The 25258-nt window shown below is 47.1% G+C and overlaps 1 protein-coding gene across 2 annotated transcripts in view; it reads left to right on the top strand.

Moving 5' to 3' along the window:
• The window catches only part of LIMD1 (LIM domain containing 1), a 65418-nt gene that overhangs the window by 36087 nt on the left and 4073 nt on the right, over positions 1 to 25258 (top strand). For both annotated transcript variants that reach the window (XR_007121656.1, XM_047695962.1), the window contains exons 3-7: positions 16678 to 16745; positions 17633 to 17695; positions 22752 to 22882; positions 23694 to 23745; positions 24298 to 24366. Coding sequence is in view for 1 of the 2 variants with exons in the window: in XM_047695962.1 (XP_047551918.1) it covers positions 16678 to 16745; positions 17633 to 17695; positions 22752 to 22882; positions 23694 to 23745; positions 24298 to 24366 (383 nt within the window). In the remaining variant the exon portion in view is untranslated. The remainder of the gene's footprint in view (positions 1 to 16677; positions 16746 to 17632; positions 17696 to 22751; positions 22883 to 23693; positions 23746 to 24297; positions 24367 to 25258) is intronic.

The raw sequence follows: 25258 nt of genomic DNA, 5'->3' as shown, positions 1-25258 counted from the left end.
ACCCAGACCCCCAGGCTGCAGCTGCACGGACCCCAATCCCCGATTCCTGAAATCTGTGGAGCAGAAGCCTGCATGCACGTGCGTGATGAGTACCCCCGGGGATCTGTCTCACCGCCTGCCGCCCCCCCGCCGCCCCGTCCAGCCTTCCCTTGGCCTCCGGCTCCCCTTTTCCCGAACTCCAGACTCGAAGCAGTCTGTGGCCACGTGTGGCTTTTGAGCATTTGAAACGTGGCTAGTGAGACCGAGGAATTGAACGTCGTATTTCATTTTAATTAAAGCTTAAATGTCGGGGCCCCTGGGTGGCTCTATCAGTTAAGCATCTGCCTTCGTCTTGGGGCATGATCTCAGGGTCATGGGATCGAGCATGACACTGGACTCCCTGCTCAACGGGGTGTCTGTTCTCTCCCCCCACCCCCACTCACTCTCTCTCAAACAAATGCAATCTTAAAAAAAAAAAAAAAGAACTTTAAATGTAAATAACCACGTGTGGCCAGAGGCCAGGATGTTGCACGGTGCAGGGAAGGCGTCTAGTTCCTGAACCAAAGTTCACTTATGAAGAAGGAATGGTCAGTGACATTTACTATTTTCATGCTTTATCCATCACAAAGGCAGTAGAGTCACGCTTTAAAAAAAAAAAAATACACGTGGGAGAAGAAGATTCCCTGTAACCCAGTACGGAAACAAGACCAAAGAGCGTGTACTGTGCCTGTCCGCGGTGCCTGGGACGTCCCTGTCGTGTGCTCACTCGTCTTCCCCGCCCGTTGCATTGAGAAGCAGATCCTACGCCTTCTTCTTCGTGGCTCCACCGTCTTCAAAACCAGCTGCTTCCCAAGATCCTGTTGACTTGGTGACTCAACACCAGCACGACTTTCCTGCCCGTTATTAAAAGGGGGAAGAGAACCCATACCACGTGGGCTCCCAGACTCTGCTCTGAGAACGCACTGAGGCCGGGTTTTCAAGGATCACCTTTGGGGGGCCCGCACCCTGCCTCTCTGGTCCCAGTCCTTAAACCAGTTCCAGCTCCTTGCCTGTCTCCTGTCCTGCCACTGTCTCTTCCACCCGCCCTCCTGCAGAGTCCCCTGGCCTTCTGGGACACCCCCTGCCCCTACCCGTGCCTGTCCCTCTCACCCTTCATCTCCACCGAGGCGAATACCACCTTCCGAGGTGCTGTCCTCCCTCGAGGTCTCTCTTGGGGCTCCTCTGATCTCTGGTCTCATATACACCTTGATCGCTCACCCATCTTGTGGTGTCTGAAGCTATGGTTAAATTGAAGCCGTTTGCAGAGGTCTGTGTCTGCCCCTACATGGCCAGCTGGGGAGAATAGGATAGTGTTGCATTGATCTTGACTTACCCCCTGCCGCCCTTCAATACTTTGTGGGTAGTGCTGGGCATTCCCCATATGTACCCTTTAGCCATCACCCCCCATTCTGCCCCTCTTCCCCCAGCCCTAAGCAACTGCTGATCTGCTTTCTACTCCCATAGATTTGCTATTCTGGAGGTTTCATAGAAATGGAACCCAATACTACATGGTCTGTGCTAACTGGCTCCTTTTAGTTAGTGTAAGGCACTCCCGGTTCGTCCATGTTAGAGCACATATCAGAACTTGGGTCTTTTTATGGCTGAATAATATTCCATTGTCTGGATATACCACATATCATCTATCTATCTGTCAGTTGATAGGCACTTTTTTCTAACTTTTTGGCTATTAGAAATAATGCTGCTGTGAACATTGTACATTCACTCCTTGAGCAATGCAGGTTTGAACTACAAGGTCTACTCTTATGTGGATTTTTGACAGTACCATAGTGGAAACGGGTCTTCCTTAGGATTTTCTTTTATTTTTTAAATTTTTTTTTTATTTTTAAAGATTTTATTTATTTATCAGATAGAGATCACAAGTAGGCAGAGAGACAGGCAGAGAGAGAGGGGGAAGCAGGCTCCCTGTTGAGCAGATACCCTGATGCGGGGCTCGATCCCAGGACCCTAGGATCATGACCTGAGCCAAAGGCAGAGGCTTTAACCCACTGAGCCACACAGGCGCCCCTTCCTGAGGATTTTCTTAATATTCTTTTCTGTCGCTTCCCTTGTTGTTTGAATACAGTCAATAACACATATAACATACAAAATACTTGTTCATCGACTGTTTACGTTATTGGTAAGGCTTTCAGAAGGCCAACAGTAGGCTGTCAGTAGTTAATTTTGGGGGGAGCCAAAAGTTATATATGGATTTCCAACTGCATGGGGGGGTGGTCAGCGCCCCTAACCCTCATGTCATTCAGGGGTCAGCTGGATATGTTTTTGTGTGGAAACACGTTTTCATCTCTTTGTGTATGTATCCGAGTAGAATGGCTGGGCCACACGGTAGCTCTGTGTTTGAGTTTTTGAGAAACTGTTTTGCAAAGTGGCCACAGCATTTTACATTCCTACCAGCTGTGTGTGAGGCTGTCAGGATCCCACATCCTTGCCAACACTCGTGATTATCTGACCTTTTGATTCTGACCATTCTAGTGGGTTTGAAGTTGAATCTCAATGTGGTTTTGGTTTGCATTTTCCTGATGACTAATGATGTTGACCCTCCTTTCGTGGGCTTCTTTGCACGTCTTATTTGGAGAAATGTGTATTCAGATCCTCTGCCCATTTTTTATTGGATTTTTGAACTCTTCTTATTATTGAGTTTTAATACATTTTTTATATGTTTTACATATGAGTCTCCAGTATATGATTTGCAAATATTTTCTCTCCTTCTACGGGTGGTCATTTCACTTTCCTGATGTTACTATTATTAAATTTTGATGCAGTCTGATTTATCTATTTTTTTTCTTTTATTTCTTGTGTTTTGGGTACTTTGTATAAGAAAACATTGCCAGGGGCACCTGGGTGGCTCAGTTGATTAAGCGACTGCTTTTGGCTTGGGTCATGACCCCAGGGTCCTGGGATTGAGCCCCAAAACACATCGGGCTCCCTGCTCAGCAGGGAGCTTACTTCTCCCTCTGCCTGTGCTCCCCCTGCTTGTGCTCTCTCGCTCCATCAAATAAATAAACAAAATCTTAAAAGAAAAAGAGAGAGAGAAAAGAAAACATTGCCAACCCAAGGTCACAAAGTCTCACGCCTGTATTTTCTTCTGAATGTTATAGTCTTAGCTCTTAAGTTGAGGTCTTTGATCCATTTTGAGTGGATTTTTTAAAAAGATTTTATTTATTTATTTGACAGACAGTGATCACAAGTAGGCAGAGAGGCAGGCAGGGAGAGAGGGGGAACCAGGCTCCCTGCTGAGCAGAGAGCCCAATGCAGGGCTCAATCCCAGGACCCTGAGATCATGACCTGAGCCGAAGGCAGAAGCTTTAACCCACTGAGCCTCCCCGGCGCCCCAAGTGGATTTTTATACAGTTTGAGGTAGAGGTCCGACTTCTTTCTTTCGCACATGGATTTGAAGTTTTCCCAGCAGCATTTGTTGAAAAGACTAGTCTTTCTCCATTGGACTGTCTGGGCAAATGTGTTGAAAATTAATTAACCCTAAATGTTAGGGTTTGTTTCTGGTCTCTCAGTTTGTTTCCATTGCTCTAGTTGTCTTTTTTTTTTTTTTAAGATTTTATTTATTTATTTGACAGAGAGAGATCACAAGTAGGCAGAGAGGCAGGCAGAGAGAGAGGAGGAAGCAGGCTCCCTGTTGAGCAGAGAGCCTGATGCGGGGCTCCATCCCAGGACCCTGGCATCATGACCTGAGCCAAAGGCAGAGGCTTTAACCCACTGAGCCACCCAGGTGCCCTCTAGTCCATCATCTTTTAAAGAGATTAACTAATAAGACAAAAAATCTCATTTACCCAGGCAGTTGCTATTTCTGTTGTCTTCATTTCTTGGTTTAGATCCAGATTTTCATCTGGTACCATTTTCCTTCTGCTTAAAGGCCTTCCTCAACCTTTTTTTATAGTGCAGATCTGCTGGTGATGAATCCTTTCAGCTTTTATATGTCTGAATTAATCTTACCCTTGGTTTCAGCTCAGGTCATGATCTCGTGGGTCACGGGATTGAGCCCCACATCAGGCTCCGTGCTCAGTGCAGAATCTGCTTGAGATTTTCTCTCCTTTCCCTCCCTCGACCCTTCCGCCTCCCCTCTATGCTCTCTCTCTCAAATAAATAAATAAGTCTTTTTTAATTTTTATTTATTTATATTAAAGATTTTTCTTTTTCCAAAAATATTTTTATTTATCAAAGAGCGCGTGCGTGCGAGCGAGCATACAGCAGGAGGAGCGGCAGGCAGAGGGAGAAGCAGGTTCCCTGCTGAGCAAGAAGCCAGATTAGGGACTCAGTCCCAGGACCCCGGGGATCATGACCTGAGCCAAAGGCAGATGCTTAACCGACTGAGCCACCCACATGTCCCTAAAATAAATATTTTTTAAAAAGAATAAAGGATATTTTTGTGGAGCTAGAGAATTCTAGACAGATAGTTTTTTCAGTTTTTTCTTTCACTTCTTTAGAGATGTAGTTCCATTGTTTTCCATCAGAAATCTGATGTCCTCTTTATCTCTCTTTCTCTGTAGGTAATGTGTCTTTTTCCTTGGGCTGCTTTTAAGTTTTCTATCATTGATTTTTAGAAATTTGATTATGATATCGCTTGGGGCCCTTTTTATTTTTCCTGTGATTAGGGTGTGTTGAGCTTTCTGGATGTGTGAGTTTATAACCTTTGTCAAATCTGAAATGTTTCTGGCCACTATTTCTTCACTTTTTTTTTTTTTTTTTTTTTTTTTTTTTTTTTTTTTTTGCTACACCCTTCCTTCCCCCATCCCTCCACCACCCAGGGGTTTTGTTACCCCTTTTGTTGCTTCTTTGTTACATTTAACAAATCACCCCTTAAATTAAATCTTAGCTAACTGAAGTTGCCTCACAACTACCTTATGTTCTCTTCATGCTTAAAACTCTTTTCCTGGGGCGCCTGGGTGGCTCAGTGGGTTAAGCCTCTGCCTTCAGCTCAGGTCATGATCCCAGGGTCCTGGGATCAAGCCCCGCATCGGGCTCTCTGCTCAGCGGGGAGCCTGCTTCCTCCTCTCTCTCCACCTGCCTCTCTGCCTACTTGTGATCTCTGTCTGTCAAATAAATAAATAAAATCTTAAAAAAAAAAAAAAAAACTCTTTTCCTCTCTGTTTCATTTTGGCCATGGTGTGGCCAGTTTTTATTATGATGTCTTTAAATCTATTAACCTTTTCTCTTGCAGTGTGCAGTCTCCCAATCCCATCCAGCGTATCCTTCATTTCTGATACTCTAGTCGTTGTCTCCAGCCCCTTGGGTGTTTTTAAAGATCTTCCTCTAGCGTCTTGGACATATGGCATACAGTAGCAATAACTTGTATCTCTTTTCCTACTGATTCTAAGCTTTGTGTCAGATCTGGCTTGATTTCCCTAGGTTGACTATTTTCTTCATTATGGCTCCTCTCTTCCCGCCTTTTTGCATGCCTGGTAATCTTCGATTAGATGCCAGGCATTGTGATTTCATTTCGTTGAGTCCTGGATATCTTTATATTCCTTTAAATCTTCTTGAGCTTTGTCCCAGGAAGCAGGTAAGTTATTTGGAGATGGTGATCTTTTCACAGCAGAGCTCCATCCCGGGCCAATTATCCTTCACTCCAGGGTAGAACCTTCTTGAGTGGAACCCTGTGGATTATGAGTTTTCCCGCTCTGACTGGTGGGAATAGGCACTATTTTCAACCCTTGTGGATGACTTTTTCCCCTGGGCTTCATCAGTCTCTTCACAGGCACGAGTTGATCCTAGCCCTGCAGGACACACAAGGAGACTCTCGGCAGGTCTCCAGGATTTTTATCTCTGTGCAGCGTTCTCTTCTCAGATCCAGGTGATAATGGTCTGGAGTAGTAGGAATGGAGAACCAAGAGAGTGGGTTTGTAAAACTGAAAGTACGTAAAAAGACCTGGGGGCAGCCAGTGAGAAGAGAACTGGAGTGTAGAGTGGGGCTTCCCGCGGTGTGGTCCCTCATGGTGCTGGCCAGTAAGGAGAGAAGCCCAGAAACTGAGACTGTTGAGCAGCGTTCACAGTTTGAGAGAGTAGACTGCTGCTTGGATTTCATGTTTCGTTTTTCAAAATATTGTATTTTCCAAGAAAATAAGTCTGGCTGATGGAGCTAAAAAACAAAACAAAAACCCAGCCCTTTACCACAGATGAACTGAGAGGGAAGGAGTGACCTGGAGGGTTTGGGGAGAAGGAGGTGGGAGCGGATGAGATTTTTAGCTCAGGTAGGACATGAAGGTCATTGACAGGATCCTGGCAACCGTGACTTAGGCTAACACTTAATAAGAGCCAACACCACATTGGGCTCCCCACTGGGACCCCCCCCCCAGTTTTGTCTTCTCCACGACATCCTTTACCAAGGAACCCACAGGGTCAGGTGACTGGCCAACCTCTCGTTTCTGCGAAGTGGCAAAGCCCAGGATGCAGCCCTCGTTGCTTTTCTACTTTCTACCTTCCACCTTGTTCCTCAGTCCGCTGAGGCTGCACCAGCCTGGGGAAACCCAGGGGCATTGTATCATTCACACGGAGCCAATTTGGTTGGCTTTCCTGTTGGTTTGTATTAGTTCATTTTAAGAGTTAATCTCTTCTGGAAGAAGCTGAAGAAGTAGATCAGGTAGAATTCTGTGCGATAAAGCAAACTGCCTAGCTGCTCTCTATCACAAGTCGCCGCGGGATACTTTGAAATATTCTTATTCAAGTACTTGAACTGAATTCTAACCGTTTTTTAATTTTTTTAAAGATTTTATTTATTTATTTGACAGAACAAGAGAGAGCACAAGCAGGGGTAGGCACAGGAAGAGGGAGAAGCAGGCTCTCTGCTGAGCAGGGAACCCCATGTGGGGCTTGATCCCAGGACCCTGGGATCATGACCTGAGCCGAAGGCAGAGGCTTAACCAACTGAGTCCCTAGGCACCCCACATTTTAAAAATTTTTATTAACTTAGATTTACATACGAATAGCCACGTATGATTGGTAAGCAGTGGACAATGCTGGTAGAAGTTACCCTCTCGGGACAGTACAGTAACAACAAAATCTAAACAGTTGCTCATTTTTACTTCCTTTTTTCAGGAACTCCTCTTGTGGCCAGGAAAACCTTCCCTTTTTACTTTCCGGGGAGGCATTTTATTTTATTTATTTATTTATTTTTTATAAGATTTTATTTATTTATTTGTCAGAGAGAGAGAGGGAGAGAGAGCGAGCACAGGCAGACAGAGTGGCAGGCAGAGGCAGAGGGAGAAGCAGGCTCCCTGACGAGCAAGGAGCCCGATGTGGGACTCGATCCCAGGACGCTGGGATCATGACCTGAGCCGAAGGCAGCTGCTTAACCAACTGAGCCACCCAGGCGTCCCAGGGGGAGGCATTTTAGACACTGAAATTTGTGATGAAGTCTTACAGCTCAGGGCCGATTACTTTTCCAGAAGGGACAAGTCGTTCCTATTTCTGGAGGGAGGGGAGAATGGCAAGAATGCCACGTTTAGTTTTATTTGTCAGGTTACGTGGCCGACTTCTCTTGGTGACATCTGTGACTGTGGTCACCCTTTCCTTCATGGGGGTAGACTGGCTTCATCCAGAGTTTTCTTTTCAACTGAAGGGGCCCCCAGAGGCAAATATAAAATATCCACCATCAATGGGAAGTGGCCTTTTGACGAGTCTGTACATTTATTAGTCAATATTTCCTAAACTTTTTGCAATTGGAAAATAAAGAGCACCTTTGACGACTCTAAAGCTCCGGGAAAACGGTTTCTTTGGTATATTTTTGGGGTGCACATCACTACGTGTTTCCTGGTGTGAGGAATTCCTCTGCCAGAAGTGGGATGATTCTGAGGCTGAATTATGAAGACGGGGCACCGACCTGCCGTCCCCCTTGCCGTTCTGTTGGTTGCTCATTGCTCAGGGATGGTCCAGATCTTCACACTTTTGTTTGATTAAGACAAATCTTGGCAAGTGGAAATGCTGGTTCAGAGACTGGCCTGAGGCATTGTCTATCTTAGTGTGGTCCCTGGACCAGCCCCTTGAGCATCACGTGGGAAGGACAGGGTCTCAGGCCCTTCCCGACCTACAAGAATCCGGGGATGGGGCTCAGCAGTCCGTGTTTTAACAAACCCAGCAGATGCTTCTGAAGAGGGAGGAAGAGGTTTGATGGGGAAGGCGAGGAAATCCCCCTCCTCCCCCCATCCTGAGTCTGAGAGTCCTTGGGGGACAAAGGGTATCACGTGATAGGAAGAGTGCTGACTTCTTGCCAGAGAGCTGGGTTCAAATCCCAATTCATAGCCATGGTGGGCAAGTGTGCCTGAGGGATTTAGCTTTTGCATAATGCGGTCGGTGGTCCTTAAAGTTCCTCCCCTGCAAGGTGGCATTGTTGGAGAGTTAATGAGTGACATAACCAAGCCAGCCGCCTCCACTCCCGGCATTCTCAGTGGGTCCGGGCTGTGGTTTGGTGCCACCTAGTGGTGGTTGGCTGCTAGTGTGTGTGTCAGTGAAGACCTTTTGGGGTTCTGGATGGAGCAGTGGCATGGAACTTTCAGGATGGTTTCAGTGATTCCAGGAATTTCCAGGTTAGCATCTGTGTCATTGGCCAGACCTGGATTGATTCAGCCAGAAGAATACTTGCCCCCTGCTTGCCCGCATTTAAAGACCAGAAGCCTCTGGGTGCCTGGCTGGTTCAGTCAGTAGAAACATGCGGCTCTTAATCTCTCGGGGTTGTGAGTTCGAGTGTCACATCGGGTGTAGAGATTGCTTAAATAAATAAACGTTAAAAAATGAAAATTCCTTTCTCCATTCCTTGGTAGGAAGAGAAAAAGTGGATCCATGTGTAGGTGTGTACTCCCAGGCATTAAATCGTGTGGGTGGTCTCGTGGCACAGCGGGACAGGTGTGGGCTTCAGGGGCCGACTAACCGGGTTCCCCTCCTGCCCACTTACTACTCTGATCCTCAGAATGTACGAACTGGAGGTGACGTTCCTCCCATCAGTGTCCTGTTTTTAGGAAGAGAAAGGGAAACCCAGAAAGTGGGAGCATTCCCAGGGTGTCCTTTCTAGCAATTCCCAGGGATAATTAATTCCTGCATCTGGGCACTGCTTCATGATATTGTCATGTGATGGGTTTTATTTCTGCCTCGTTCTTTGGTGAGCTGTTTCCCCACTTACTGGAACCAAAAACCTACAGCGAGTGACAGGGAGTGATGCGTGGACTTGCCTGTGAAAGGTGTGGGCTGGGACAAAGCCAGAAAGGAGGGCTGATGGTGCAGTAACATGTGACAACATTACACGTTTTTAGACTTGTTAATATATGAAATTGTAAACATGGTACTTGAAACCTACAAGGCAATCAACGGATGTTAGGGTTTTATTTTTTTTCTCCTACTTATAAAATATAAACAAATTGGTTGTGGGATCTAGTTTCTCAACTTAGTCTTTTTTTTAAAAATTTTTTTTTTTTTTTAGATAAGTCTTTTAAAACTGAGGTCAAAAGTGGAGTTTGAGTGCTTCAGAGCATACTTAAGGTCCCACCCTTTCTCTATGGGGGAGTCCTCAATAGTAATAATAACAATATTTATTATTCATAATTATTAATCTAAATAATAAGTATAATAATACAGGATATTTATATTCTATAAATATATTGATATATTACATATTAATATATAACATGAATATATAATAATCATATTCTATATGAATACACGAATATATTAATGTTATATAAAATATATACAATAATAATTATTGATCTGTGTAGTATATATTATATTAATAATATATACCTATTATATGTAGATATATATCTCTATATTATAAATTATTTATATATTCATATATAATAGATAATATATTAATATATAATACTTATAATATTAACATGACATTATATATCAATATAGTTTATTATTATATATCAATATGATATATAATTATTATATATAACAATAATAATTATTATTATTTTAGAATAATGAAAAACCAGATGCAGACTTGAAGCCGTTCCCTTGGCCACCAGGGTCTGGACAGGGGACTTCTCAGCTCTGGGGATCAGCAGTGACAGGATTTGACTAGCCAGCTGGGCAGTTTTTCAGAGGACAGTTAAAGTCCTGCCTGCTCCTTGGTAGAAGTTTGGGGAAGTGTAGGAAAGTATCAAGAAGCACACAATCAGCGAACAAGGCGCCCCCCAACCCCTGCTCCCGAAGCATGCAGATACCATGTATGTCCACCAGAGGCCTGTCACTCTTGGGCAGATTTTTCTTCCGTCTTTTTTTTTTTCCTTTGAATTTCTTCTTTACGCAGTTGAAATACAAAATTTTTAGATCTAGCTTTATTAATTTTTGTACTATTACATAAGGATTTTCTTTCTTTTTTTTAAAGTTTTTTTTATTTGACAGAGATCACAAGTAGGCACAGAGAGTGGGGGGAAGCAGGCTCCCCGCTGAGCAAGGAGCCTGATGCGGGGCTCGATCCCAGGACCCTGTGATCATGGCCTGAGCCGAAGGCAGAGGCTTTAACCCACTGAGCCACCCAGGCGCTCCATAAGGGTTTTCTTTAAAAAATTAAAGTATTGGGGGCACTTGTCTGGCTCAATTAGTGGAGCATGTGACTCTTAATCTCAGGGCGGGAGAGTTCAAGCCCTGTGTTGGGCACTGAGCGTACCTTAAACAACAACAACAACAACAAAACCCCTAGGTGGCTCAGTCAGTTGAGCCTCTGACTCTTGGTTTCCATTCGGACCTTGGTCTCCAGGGTCGTGGGATCAAGCCCTGGGTAGAGAGCCCTGTTTTGGGCTCTATGCTCCGGGCAGAGTCTTCTTGAGATTCTTCCCCCTCCTCCCTCTCCCTCACCCTCTGTTCCTCCCCACCCTCATGCGCACCCCCTCTCTCAAAGTAAATAAACGAATAAAAATCTTTAAGAAACAAAAGCATTGTTTTTCAAATTATTAAATACATAATTCTAGAAAAATGTTAATGTAAGTGTATGAAAGCAAAAAGTGAAATTCTGATACCATCTACAGGTGTCCCTAATAGTAGAAAAAAAATGTCAGATATCAAAACATATAAAGTAGTAAGAGGAGTTCCCTGTAATACAACCTACCAGAGCTGCGTGGTACTAGATAAGTTTAAACAGCACTATTGACAGTGTAGTTTCCTGGTAAAATACCATCTTACCAGTGCCAAGCCCTGTCAGTTTCAGAATACGGCATTCTAGAGTTTTCTTTCCTTTGTATATCAGCATGTATGCATATGTGCATAAGTTCCTGAAATGGAATTGTACAGCTACCCAGCTTGCATTTTTCATTTACTAATGTGTTTTGAGTAACCGTAACCTTCTATAGGATAAGCATTCGCCGGTCTCACTGAAACACGTACTTGAACTGTACTTGAAATGGCCGCATAATATCTCATCATTTAGATATACTCTGTTTTATGTAATCGTTTCTCCTAAGGCTTCCGGTGTGGACCTAAGTAAATATCTATTCACATTTCTGAGTCTTTCCTTAAGCGAAGTCCCGGAGAGCCGCACCGAGTCACTTTTTTTTTTTTTTTTTAAAGATTTTATTTATTTATTTGACAGAGAGAGATCACAAGTAGACAGAGAGGCAGGCAGAGAGAGAGGGGGGGGGGGGAAGCAGGCTCCCCGCCGAGCAGAGAGCCCGATGCGGGCTTGATCCCAGGACCCTGAGATCATGACCTGAGCCGAAGGCAGCGGCTTAACCCACTGAGCCACCCAGGCGCCCCACCGAGTCACTTTTTAAAGTTTCTCTCGAGGGAGAGTTTATCATTTTACACTCTCATCAGTAGCTTACGGAAATATGCCAGGAGGACCGTCATAAACGGCTGTGATCATTTAACAAATGTTTGTTGATGTTGTAAGTGAAAAAGCTCTTGTTTGTCTTTCTTAGGGCGCTAGAGCGCTTGGCCCTCAGCGGGTTTCATAACCCTTCTCTATGATTTCTGGAACAGAGGTGACATGCCCTCTATTAAAACAGAAAGTTAATTCCCAGCTCAGATTCCTTGAACTTCCTGGACTCCATTCTTGGAACCAGAGCTCCATATTCTCTGCATTGGATCAGAAGCCACATCTCTGTCTAGGAAGACCTATGCCGTTTCCAGATGGGCCCCCTCACTCTCTCCAGTGGCCACTATGGGATCTGCAGCCTCGCCTCCTTTCCTCTCGGAACCTAGGGGCAGCAAAACAAGCCCACCCCACTCCCAGGCTGGACTTTGGTTTTCCTTGTGGTCAGACAGTGTTGGGCATCGTTTTCCCTCGTGGTGGACTATTTGTGTCCTTCCTGTCGCCGTGGCTGCCTGGGGAGGGACTGGAGGCTCTCACCCAGGTGCCTGATTGGAACAAAAATATGGGAGAGCCTACTCTATTTAGTTCTCATTTTCCTGTGTACAACTTTAAGTTTGCTGGAATTTTTTTTTTTATAGAGGGGAAAGTGAGATCATTATAAATGAACTTTCTATGGCTGTAAAGGGGGGGTCCTGTCAGTGAACCTTGAAATCATTTAGTTATAAGTGCCCCTTCTTGTCACCTTAGTCTCACAGTCAGGAAATGCTTGTGAAGGTTCTAGAACCTTCCGGAAGTGAATGTAACTAACTTTGAGGAAGGACAGAAGAGAAGGTTTGGAGAGCTACAGGCTTGCATTGTAGACTTCTAACATGCCCCGTTGTTCTTTCCACACTCCCTCATCCTATTTTAATTTGTTTCAGGTTATGAAAATAATATATAGTCATTGCAGGAAATGACTTTATATATATATATATTTATATATATATAATATATAGTCATTTAAGGAAAAAATAAAAACCACCCATTTTCTATACTCAGAGATAATGACTTAACATTTTGTATGCATTTGGTGTGTATGAACATACACATAATTTTGTGAACATACAGGTGCGTGAACACGTGTTTCCATATCTGTACTCATACACAAATATGCTTTTATACCACCTTCTGAAGTATTTTAAATATCTCTCTGTGTCATCAAGTCTTTTTTTGAAAACCTGCTTTTTTTTATGGCTGCATAATAGTATAAATGCTATCATTTATTTAATAGGAATCACATATTTGCTTAATGCTCATTTTTAAAGTTATCTTATTTTTTAATGTTTTAAATGTTTTTGAAGGTTTTATTTAGGGAGAGAGCGTGAGCACGCAAGCAGAGGGAGGGACAGAGGGAGAGGGAGAATCTCAAGCAGACTACCCATTGAGTGTGGAGTCCCACGTGGGGCTGGATCTCACGACCCTGAGATCATGACCTGAATTCATGAGCCAAATTCAAGAGTCTGATGCTTAACCAATTGAGCCATCCAGGCACCCCTCAGCTGTTTTAAATAATGTTGAGGTGAATATCCTTTACACAATCCAACTCTGATTATTTCCTTAGGATAAATTCTTGCAGTGGAATTTTTCAGTCAAAATAATTCGAACTTTCTAAATCCTATTGCTATTTGATGCCACATTCTCTCTCATAAGCTTATCCAATTTCTGCTCTCCTCACAGAGTGAGGAGTGTCTTCAGTGTGATTACTAATATGAGTGGGGGAGGGAGGGGCCGAGGGAGAGGAACAGATTCCCCACTGAGCAGGGAGCAGGACATGAGGCTCGATGTGGGGGGCTCAATCCCAGGACCCTGGGGATCATGACCTGAGCCAAAGGCAGACACTTAACTGACGGAGCCACCCAGGTTCCCCTCTTCGCTTATTTTTCTATATGGACTGTTAATTGAATTACTTGCATATGAGGACAAATTAAGTTGTTTTTGTCCTACAGTGTGATGTTTTCTCTGGTTTGTCATTTGCCTTTGGCTTATAGTATTTCACCTAAAGAAGGTGTGGGTGTGTGTGTTTGTGTATAGTTTCAAAAACTACAGGAAAGCACAGTAGGAAATAACCTTTGTTTGCCTGCCACCCAGAATGCACGGACATTTATATGTTCTCCTTTGGACTTATTTCTGATAAAGGAAGTAGAATATTACAGATAATTTGGAATTGTCCTGGTTCCCCTTCCCACATGCCATTTCCCCCTTCTCCAGGACAGGGACTGTCATGAATTCAGTGTATGGATCCTTCCAGCCCCAGTTTTTCTTCTGTTATCGCATAGACAAGTATCATAAAAAATATACAGCACTAGTTTGTGTGTGCATATGTATTTGTTCATGATTTAATGTGTGTGTGTATATATATATATTTAATGTGTGTATATATATATTAATGTGTGTATATAGATACACACACTATCCTATAACATATATCATTGAGCAATTTTCCCTGTTTGGACAGCAGTGTGTTCAGTTCAGTTCCTAACGATATATACAAATCTAGTTCATGCATTTTGACTGCTGTGTGGTATCTCATTCATTGACTATAACTCCAAATTCTCCCTCAATGTATTTCTCAATTTTTCTACTTGGATGAACATTGAAGATGCTGCTGGGTATCCAGGTTATCTTTGCAATGCTGCAGTGAAGCCCTACGTGCTTCTCCTTCTGCACATTGGGAGATCTTCTCAAAGGGCACCCCTAGGGGTACGTGCTGGGTCATGTGGGTTTTCCGCTCTCTGGGCTCTTGCCGATTTCTTCCCAGTGTGCTCTTGCTGACCGACACTCCCACTCCCATCGTGCTGATCGGGAAAGGTTTCCTCTTGTCCCACACCTTCACCATGACATGGTACTGCCAGGCTTAGTGATTTTAGTCCATCCGGCACTGAGATAGCATCTCCTTGTGGTTTTAATTTGCATATCCTGATTGCTGGTAGGATTGAACATCTTGTAAAATGGTTACTGCCTAGAGTTTAACAGATATTCTCTTTGCATTTTCACTTCTTATCCTTCGCTCGGTTTTTCCGTCGGGTTATCGTGGTCGGATGGGTGCTTGGTGTTCTTTATGTTTTCGACGACTACTGCCTTGGTACATGCATTGTAGCATCTTCTGGCCCCTGGCCTGCCTGCCTTTTTATTTCTCCAACTTGCCCTTTATTGCCTGCAGTCAGACCACTGGCAAGCCGTCCTCTTATGAGGCCGAGTCGAAGTTACGTTCTGTCCTCAAGGAGTGCCGCGTATATTCAGAATATTAGAAAGTTCTATAGGAACCGATTAGAGGGCTGGGGAGACACCAAGATAGCAGTGGGTCTCCCAGCAACAAGCGGGACACCGAGAAGGGCAGAGCCTTCCTGGGGAGGGGGCTGCAGGGGCAGGAGTATGGAGGGTCAGCCCCAGAGTCTTCGTCCTTCCAGGCTTCTTTCTGTCTTCCCTTTCTCCTTGTTCTCGCCACACTACCTCCACTTGCCATCCTCCCACCCGCTCCTTCTCCCTCCCCGCTCAGAACCCCTTTGACTTTTCAACAGTTTTCTTTTTTGAACTTTGTATATGTTGTTTTATGTTGAACAGAGTTTGGATTTTTGATGTCCCATGGATCAGCCTTCACCTTCATAAGGTGTGCCTTTTGTATCTCACTGGAGAAATCCCGTGCCACGCCCCAGTCAAAGACAGTTGCTCACATTTTCTCATGAAAACTTTTGTTTTTCACACTCAAGGTCTTTCATCTCTCTGGAGCTTTTTATTTTTGTAGTTACACTTCTTTTTTTGTGGCTTTTCCTCTGCACTGACTGATAACTTTCCAGGCCCTCTCTAAGCCCCAGCAGGTCTGTGTCACCAGGCTTTTCTCTGTCGCCTTGTGCTCTTGGCCGGCTCTGGGGGTCCCAGGCGAGGGTGCTCGGTGCTTTAATCAAGGTGGTTTCTCTGCCTGGAGCCCCATTAGCGTTTGCGACATTTGGTGAGCTTGGTTTCATGTTGCGGATCCCGGCTCCAAGGGGCGTGATTCCGCTAGAGTCTAGAATGCCTTCAGTTTTGGAAACTTGCATGGTCTGTTGCACGTGTGGTGTACCTGGTGCTGGAAGTGTTCTCAGATCTGGGAATGCCTCGGAGTCATGGACCCGGGGTCTCCTACAAAGATGCTCCTGCTTAACCTTGGACATGTGACCTTCTGTATTTTTTCATTAGGGATCAAGGGCATTGGTAAAGTGTGCTAGTCTTGCCAGTGTCCTAGCTTTATGGAAACTAAAGTTACACCTAAGCAGCTGGGGTGCTTTGAATTTTTCCCACCCTTCTTCACCCCGTTTAGATCAGGGGAAAACAAGAGAAATCATTATCTGTCCAACAATATGTATTTTCTGTATAGTTGAGATGGAAAGAGACATGAAAATAAAGAAAATAAAGTTGACCAATTTCTAGGACTTTCCTGATAGGCTGTCACCAGTGTCCCCTGGAGCACATGTCAAAGGTAACATCCCAAACACCTGTGGGAAACAGCTCACACCAGACTGTTGCCCTGTACACCCCCCCCCCCCGCCCCCGAGTGTGCCTCTGCCATCCCCTCACCAGATGTCTCAGTGGGCTCTTTCTCAGCAGAGAGGAAGCGGGAGAAGGGGGCGTAGGATGATTCCCAAGGCAGCGCTGGTGTCCCCGGCCACACACACCCTCCAGGGGCCCAGCCATCCTGCCTCCACCTGCCCATCACCAGGAGCTGCCAGCAGCTTTCTGTAATCACACACCCTAGTGACACTTGGCATCTTGTGCATGTTTGTTTCTGTTTAAACACACTTTGCCTTTCTTTTCTCCTTTTTTCACCGCACACATCTTCTTTTCATTCTGCCTTTGTGTTTCTTCCTTAGGCCGGAAGCTGAGAGGAAAAGCCTTTTATTTTGTCAACGGCAAAGTGTTTTGTGAGGAAGACTTCCTGGTGAGTTTGTTACCCTAACTGCTCGAAGTCCTGACCAGAATCAGGGGCAGGGGCCAGGCAGAAGAGGGTGGTTTCTCTCTGTGATCCCCGGTGCCAGCAGGGAGCTGAGCACAGCCGAGAAGGGGTGTCCTAAGTTTCCCTCTGTAGATGCCCTGGGTGGCCCTTGTTCCCGAAGCAAATGACAAGCCGCAGAACTATGTGCTTGGAAGGGACTTGAGGGTCACTTGGCCTGTCCTCTTGTGTTCTGCCCATTTTGCCTACCCCACTGCTCTCTTAAACCTCCGGACTGGGGTTCAGTTTTGGGTGGAGCCCAAGAATTTGCATTTCTTTTTTTTTTTTTTTAAGATTTTATTTATTTGTTTATTTGGCAGACAGAGATCACAAGTAGGCAGAGAGGCAGGCAAAGAGGGGGCGGGGGAAGCAGGCTCCCCACTGAGCTGAGAGCCTGATGTGGGGCTCGATTCCAGGACCCTGAGATCATGACCTGAGCTGGAGGCAGAGGCTTAACCCACTGAGCCACCCAGTCACCCCAAGAATTTGCATTTCCTACAAGTTCCCAGGTGATGTCAGGGAACTCCTCTTTGAGAACCAGTGGCTTATCGCCTAAAGCCTCTCTATGCACAGCCTCTAACACAGAGCCCGGCATGTTGTGGGTGCCCAGATGCGACTCTTGTTAGGGTGGGGGGTGTCGGTATGTGTCATGGCTTCGTGGCAGAAGCTGTTCCATGATTCATCACACAATTGCATTGTCCTCTAGGAAACAACAGATTCCTGTGTAGAGTGACACTTCTTTCTGATAAGTTCCTTGTCATCCTTGTGACTTATGGGCAAGTGGCTGAGTCATCTGTCCTGCCTGGCTTTAACTGTCTTTTCTTTTTCCTCTGTAGTACTCTGGGTTCCAGCAGTCTGCTGACAGGTGTTTTCTTTGTGGGCATCTGATCATGGACATGGTGAGTAGGGTCATCGGAACAGGATGACGGCATGGCAGGAGGGGGAGGCAGTCACAGAAATAGAAACTCACTGTTGAAAACTGTGTTTCCCAACTTGATTTGTGGTTGCGTCTGGTTTTATTAAGAGAAGACCTGCGTAAGGCTGCTGCTTGCTCTACAAGAAACCATATTGTTGGCTTTTACTGGCGTTAACATCCTTAATCATGTAGTTCACACAGTGTTGTATTTCTGATGATGCTCGTTTCTCTGGGGGGGGGGGGTTGGATCACACCAGCCTCCCTCTGATTTTCTGTGATCCCCGTGGTGTCCCAGGTGAGATGCCAAATCCCAAACTTCATCATCCTTGGAGTTCGGTACAAAAAGTTAGATAAACAGAGTTGTTGGTGCCCTGTGTTCTGCCTGACTCCATCTGTTCCTAAGATGATCTGTTCCTAAGACGCGGGCCCGTCGTTAGTTCTGAGACAGCCGAACAAGGAGCAAGTTTTATACATCCTATTCCTCACTCTGCCACTGGCCCTCTGAGCTTGTCTTGGGCGTCAGTATTTTTATCTCTTCAGTGGGGACAGTGTTTCTTTCCTGGCCTCCTTATAGGGTAAGGTTGTGAGGTTAAAAAATGCTGAATACGGGGCGCCTGGGTGGCTCAGTGGGTTAAAGCCTCTGCCTTTGGCTCAGGTCATGGTCTCAGGGTCCTGGGATCGAGCCCCACATCGGGCTCTCTGCTCGGCTGGGAGCCTGCTTCCCTCTCTCTCTCTGCCTGCCTCTCTACCTACTTGTGATCTCTCTCTCTGTCAAATAAATAAAATCTTAAAAAAAAAATGCTGAATACTTGGTCTGTCTCAGGGATCAAACTGTTTACCATTGGAGATCAGGCCTCAAGAGTTTCTTCAATAAACTAGTCAAGGAAAATTATTGTACAGTATTCTTTTAGTTGGAAAGAGGTAAAATCTCTCTCTAAGCTGACCCATTAATTCCATTCTGAAGAAGGGAATTGTTAATCATTGCTTTTTTTTTTTTCATTCACCTTTTTTATTGAGAAACAACTCCTAGAGTAAAGGATGTACATCTTAAGTGTACAAGTGAATGAAGTTTTGCATATGCACATATGTAACCCCACCCAGGTCAAAGTGTGGATATTTCCCATATGCCACACCCCAGAAACTTCCTTCTTGTCTTCCTCCCCGTCCAGAACCCCTCCTCCAAAGGTACCCTCTATTCTGAGCTCTATTGCCCCTATTGGTTTTGCTGGTCCTGGAACTGCATATAAATGGAATGATATAGCATAGAGTCCTTTGAGTCTGTCTTTTCTCACTTAGAAAATGTTGTTGTTGGGGCGCCTGGGTGGCTCAGTGGGTTAAGCCTCTGCCTTCGGCTCAGGTCATGGTCTCAGGGTCCTGGGACCGAGCCCCGCATCGGGCTCTCTGCTCAGCAGGGAGTCTGCTTCCCTTCCTCTCTCTCTCTGCCTGCCTCTCTGCCTGCTTGTGATCTCTGTCTGTCAAATAAATAAATACAATCTTAAAAAAAAATGTTGTTTAAATATTTTGTGTATTTATTTGGCAGAGAAAGAGAGAGAGCAAGCAAGCGGGGGGAGCAACAGAGGGAGAGGGAGAAGCAGGGAGCCTAACGTGGGGCTTGATCCGAGGACCCTGAGATCATGACCTGAGCCGCAGGCAGATGTTTAACTGACTGAGCCACCCAGGCACCCCTTTGTAGTTTTTTTTTGGGGGGGGGTGGGGGCAGGGGCAGCCGGAGAGGGAGAGAGAATCTTAAGCAGGCTCCGTGCCCAATGTGGAACCCCGTGTGGGGATCGAACTCACGACCCTGAGGTCATGACCTGAGCCAAAGTTGAGAGTCAGATGCTTAACCAACTGAGCCACCCAGGCGCCCCTAGCAAGCGTTCTTGATGTTCATCCATGTTGTGGCCTGTGTCCGTAGTTCGTTTATTTTCATTGCTGGGTAGACTTCCGCTGGACAGCGAGAGCAGTTTCTGTATCTGCTGGTCTGCTGCTGGGGATTTGGGCGATTGCCAGTTTGAGGCTATCTAGGAATAAAGCTGCTATGAGTGTCGTTGCTGGACATCAGCACTCATTTCTGCTGGTTTCTTGCTAACGTGTGTGAAACAGCCCCGAATCGGAGCCCACCCTGTTCATGAGGAGAACCCGCTGTTGTCCAGTCCCGGATACACCCCGGTGGAGCTTAGCCCCGGGAGGGCGGAGTTCTCCCCGGCAACCAAGGCCTCCCTCCATCCCCCGCAGGCAAGGCAGGCAGGAGCCACACCCCCCACCCCTACCTTCTGCAGACACCAGCCAGACTCCACAGGCATCCGATTCTTTGGCGGAACTGGTCCTCAATTTAAGAGTCCTTCTGACAAAACCCACTATATACGAGTCCACAGTGTCCAAATGTCCGAACACGATTATACGCTATTTTTATTTCCAGGTATCCTAAGCCTTCTTTGGGCCTCATGGTAGTTACCTCCTGTTTCATGGTACATCACCGCCCAAGACGTAGTCGTTTAAAACAGCAGTGACGGGCGCCTGGGTGGCTCAGTGGGTTAGGCCGCTGCCTTCGGCTCAGGTCACGATCTCAGGGTCCTGGGATCGAGTCCCACATCGGGCTCTCTGCTCGGCGGGGAGCCTGCTTCCCTCTCTCTCTGCCTGCCTCTCTACTTGTGATCTCTCTCTGTCAAATAAATAAATAAAATCTTAAAAAAAAAATAAAACAGCAGTGACTTCTTTATGGTGATTCGTGGAACTCTGTCGGTCATGAGTCAGTGGGATGATTCTTCTGTTCCGCGTGACACTGTCTGGGGTCTCTTATGCAGCGGTTTTCGGCTAGTGTCCCAGTTGAGTGCCCACGATGGCCTCTCCCTTCCAGGCCTTTCTCCCTGTGACCAGTGATCCCATTCAGTCTTCTACCTTGAACTTCCTACAGCAAAAGAGGGAGGGACGCTGCCAGACTCCTTAAGTCCTTGACTCGAGAATCTCCCCACATCATTTCATCCTCATTCTGTCGATCACAGAAGATCACAAGGCCGCTCTCAGTACCCAGCAGGGCGGTGAGGGGGTGACTGTCCTCCGCTTCTTGAAGTGAGGACCAGCCTCGCATGCGGGAAGGGAAGGAATGAAGCTTTGGAGACCATCTCTAGCCCACGAGGATAGCCCACTGAGTTGAACCTGGGTCCTTGCGGGTCTCCTAGGACTGGAAAACTTTGAGCAAGCATCTGTCTGGTAGTGTCACCCTTTAGAACCCTTAACTGCTGCTAAGAATTTTTATAATGCAGGAAAAGATTTCCCGCAGGCACCGTTCTTGGTTCTCCAAGAAAAGCAAGCAGTTGTCCAGTTCTTTGTACAAATTAGCTGTGTTTCCCCGCCTCCCCGATTAGTACAGGGGAATGTTCTGGGCGCGCAGGTTGAAACTGGGCATTTTCCCCACATGAAAAAGAATTATCGCAGCGAGTTGGCATGTGGCAAAATGGCCTTGGTGTCCTGCCATGCCGTAGGCACACTGTGGGTGAAGTTCATTTCAGGGTCTCTTCTGCCAACATGGCGTTTGCTGGGGAGCAAAATGCATTCCGAGGTCCACATTGCCACGTGGACTTTGGAAGTCCAGCAAGTTGTTTGCCCCATTTTGGCAGCTAACTGAAGAGCGAGAGGGGCCTCACAGGTTGGTGATGCACCCGAGGGAGCGGGGAAGCTGGAGAGCTGAGTCCTCAGAGGAAGCTGGGAGAGCACATGAAGCCGCCAGCTTGCCTCCGTGGCTGCCGCGTGTGAGGTGTGGCATTGGCCTTGGGGGGAAGCAGACCTCGAGGGGAAGCAGGCCTCGGGCGCTGGCAGGCCCACACCTTTCCTGCAGGTGTCCCATGCACTGGCACAAACTCAGACTGGTGGTTCTGCAATTTTAGCATGCCCTGGAATCATTTTTTGAAGACACCAACCACTGGCCTTGACCCTAGGAGATTCTGGAGATCTGGGATGGGGCCTGAGAATGCACATTTTTAAACAGGCTCCCAGGTGATGCTGATCCTGCAGGTCTGGGGACCACACTTTGAGAGGCACTGATTTAATAGGAAACCAGTGTGACGTCATCTAGCAAGCGGGTTGGAGGTAGGCAGTTCCGTTCTGCAGGGAGGTATTTGGTCACTCGCTGACGTCACCAAAGATGTTTCTCGCGTATCTTCTCTCCCCTACCCTGCATGTCTTGGGTTCTGTCCTGGTTCCAGGACAGCTCCTTACCTCTCCAGGCATCACAACCTGACACTAAGAGGAAGAAGGTTTGTGGGACTTCTCCACTTTGTGTGTAAAAACAACAGCAACAGGGTGCCTGCGTGACTCAGCTAGTCAAGTGTCTGACCCCTGATTTCTGCTCAGGTCGTGATCTTGGGGTCCTGGGATCAAGCCCCACATCGGACAGGGGCTCAGGGAGTCCACCTGGGGATGTTCTCGCTCTGTCCCTCCCCCTGTGCGTGTGCATGGGGTCGCTTTCTCTCAAATAAATAAATCTTAAAAAAAAAAAAAAAACCCAAAAAACGATAACAGTAACAAAGAAGCTTTGCTAATGCTTGGATTTGAAATAATCATTGTTTGAATCACAGTGTCTGGATTATCAAGCTGAGCTGCGGAGAGAAAGCTGCTTAGGAGGAGGCACCTGGGAGGCAGAACTTAAGAGGTTTTCTGAGCTCTGCCATTTCCATGTGGAATTAACTTTAATCCTTCCATGGACCAGACGCTTCCTAAAGCTGGGACGGAGCCTGGTGCTGCCCTGCCTGCTTCACACCATTTCCTGCAAGGAACTGCCAGAGAGCCTTCCAGATTCTCTACAGGAGGCTGATGTCCAGGGGAAGGTCCCGTTTGGCTCCCTCCTCTTGACACATTTACCTAGATTTGCCATTCCCACCGCGTCCTCTCTTGACCTCCGTCCAAGTGAAATGGGGATGAGCGTGCGCCACGCGGTGTGACCACGCAGAGGGTCCCTCGGCCTGGCGTGTTCCTCTCCTTCACGCCGTCCAACCCGTCCCCGTAACCGCCCTTGAGCCCCAGCTTCTTCCTTTCTGCCCCAGATCCTGCAGGCCCTCGGGAAGTCCTACCACCCCGGCTGCTTCCGCTGCGTCATCTGTAACGAGTGTTTGGACGGGGTGCCCTTCACCGTGGACTCCGAGAACAAGATCTACTGCGTCCGAGATTACCACAAGTAAGGAGGGGCGGGGTGCGGGCCACGTTGATCGCACTGAGTGAAGGGAGGGACACCCGCTGGGGTTCACCCGCAGGCTCTGCTTGAACCCTGAGTCCACAGTCCGGCAAAGGGTGTAGCGGGGCCCTCGGGAGGTCAGGGGACGCCCGTGCAGGCAGGAACTGGTAACAGAATCATGTTTCCTGAAAAATCAGACTCTGGATCCCTATCATCAGATTCCCAGCTAGGCCTCGGAGGCCTCTGCCAAGCCTGGCGGCTCCGGCTTGACCTAAATTCCTAAGGCAGACACACAGGGCTGGCGGCCGCCACCCTCCATCTGCCTGGGCCTGTGCTGGGTGAACGAGGGGAGCGAACAGGATAGTCTCCATCCCTAGTAGAGTGAGAGGGTCCAGCCAGGCTTGTTACCACAGGGCGATAATCTCAAAGTGCTACTAAAACACCTCCCAGAGGAGCCAGACTGTTTTTTTTTAAATAAAGATTTTATTTATTTGAGAGAGAGAGAAAGAGAGAGAACATGCGCATAAGCAGGGGGGTGGCAGAGGGAGAAGCCGACTCCCCGCTGAGCAGAGAGCACGATGCAGGACTTGATCCCAGGACCCCGGGACCATGACCTGACCCTCAGGCAGATGTTTGCCGACTGAGCCACCCCAGTGCCCTGAGCCGCACTGTCTTAATGTGAGGGCTGGGTTGGGGGTTTAGTTGAGAAATGGGCAGGAGGCCAGCTGTGAGGAAGGCTTAGTGTGGGCTCCAGGGCTTGCCTCCCAGGAACAGCACCATACTCATTTTACTGCCTCTTTGCTTCTCCCGGCAGAGTGCTGGCCCCCAAGTGTGCAGCCTGCGGGCTTCCCATCCTTCCACCGGAGGTAAGATGCTTTTTCAGACCTGTTCCTGGCGTCTTCCATAGCATGAATATCTCCCTGGGGTCTTCTACGAGATCTGTGTCCTGTCCTTGTGCCTTTGAAAAAATCGTTCTAAAATCTCACCTCCGACGTTAATAGTATCCTCACCAAGAAGCCCCTCTCTTCTTGGATGGCTTCCCCAGCCCAGAGCCCTTCGTGTGCCTATTCACCCCTATAATCAGGTCATACTCCCTGACTGGATAGTAACTTCCAGATGAGAAGATGAGCAGAAAGTTTGCCTTTCATTCTTTTTTTTTTTTTTTTAAATCACTCTCCACGGAAGAGGTTTTTTTTCAGTGTTGACTCTGACATTCTAGAATGTAGGACTGCTGTCCATCTTACTTCCCTTCTCATCAGTTAAAGGTGTCCTCCTTCCAACCGCTGTGGGACTTCACGGTGGATTTAAGCTTTTCTGAGGTCACCCACTTGCTACCTCAGAAACTCCCCGCATCCGTGACATGAGGAGCCCAATGGGTCCCCCAACTGGCCTCTTGTTCTTCCTTTCATTCCGTCCAGGGCTCAGATGAGACCATCCGCGTTGTGTCCATGGACAGAGACTACCATGTGGAGTGCTACCACTGTGAGGTAGGCCCCTCCCTTGCCCAGACACCCGAAAGTACGAGAGGAGCGCATCCCTGGGGTGACTGGGGCTTGAGATGGTCAGCAAGGCGTGGTCAAGGGCTGCTCTCTAGGTCAAGGGGTGAAGCCTGCCTTGTAGGGGAGGTTGGAGGACACGCAGATGTCTGGGGCATAAAAGTGGTCACCGTTTCCTCCACACTGGTTAACTGCCTCCCTGAGGCTGCGGGGTGGGAGGCTCGTGGGGAGCACGGGTTTCCCATGCCACGGTGTCAGACAGCTGTGTGATCTGGGGAACAGACGCTATCCCCTCCAGCCTGTAGGCTGTTCTATCTGCCAAGAGCCCTCTTTTGAGCCCGGAAATCATGAAGAAATCCATCCCTCCTTGAAACAGGCATGGGTGGGGTGAAGGTGGAGGGGGCCCATGCACCCCCTCTTTACCTGGTGTCATGCCCAGGCTGAAGGAGTCCTGGGTGCCCCGTGGCCGTCAGGCGGGCCTGGGGTCACCCCTCCCCAGCCCTTGTGAAGGGTACGTACACTTTAAGTGCCCGTGGGGTTTCAGCCACAATTAAGTGGATTCTCCCACGGAAGGAGAGTAGATTTATTTTGTGACACTGTGGGTGGGGTGAATGGGAGAGGGGTTGGGGCGAGGGTGGGATGCTTGAGCTCACTGCCAGCTGTGAAGAGTTAGGTGGTACCCTAGGCGCTGGAGAGAAAGGGGATGGGGCCATTTGCCTACAACAGCCCTCTCTCTGCATTTGGGGCAGTGCTGTCCCATAGAAACCCAAGAGCCATGGGTTCAAGTCACAGGTGTCCTTTTGTTTTCTAGTAGTCACATTAATAAAAAAGTAAAAAGAAATAGGATTCATTCTTACAGTATTTTATCCAACCCATATATCCA

This window comes from Lutra lutra, chromosome 1 (assembly GCF_902655055.1).
Source record: "Lutra lutra chromosome 1, mLutLut1.2, whole genome shotgun sequence".
In the NCBI taxonomy this organism is placed as follows: Eukaryota; Metazoa; Chordata; class Mammalia; order Carnivora; family Mustelidae; genus Lutra; species Lutra lutra.
Note: the sequence above shows the minus strand (reverse complement) of the source record. Positions and strands in the feature narration are given on the sequence as shown.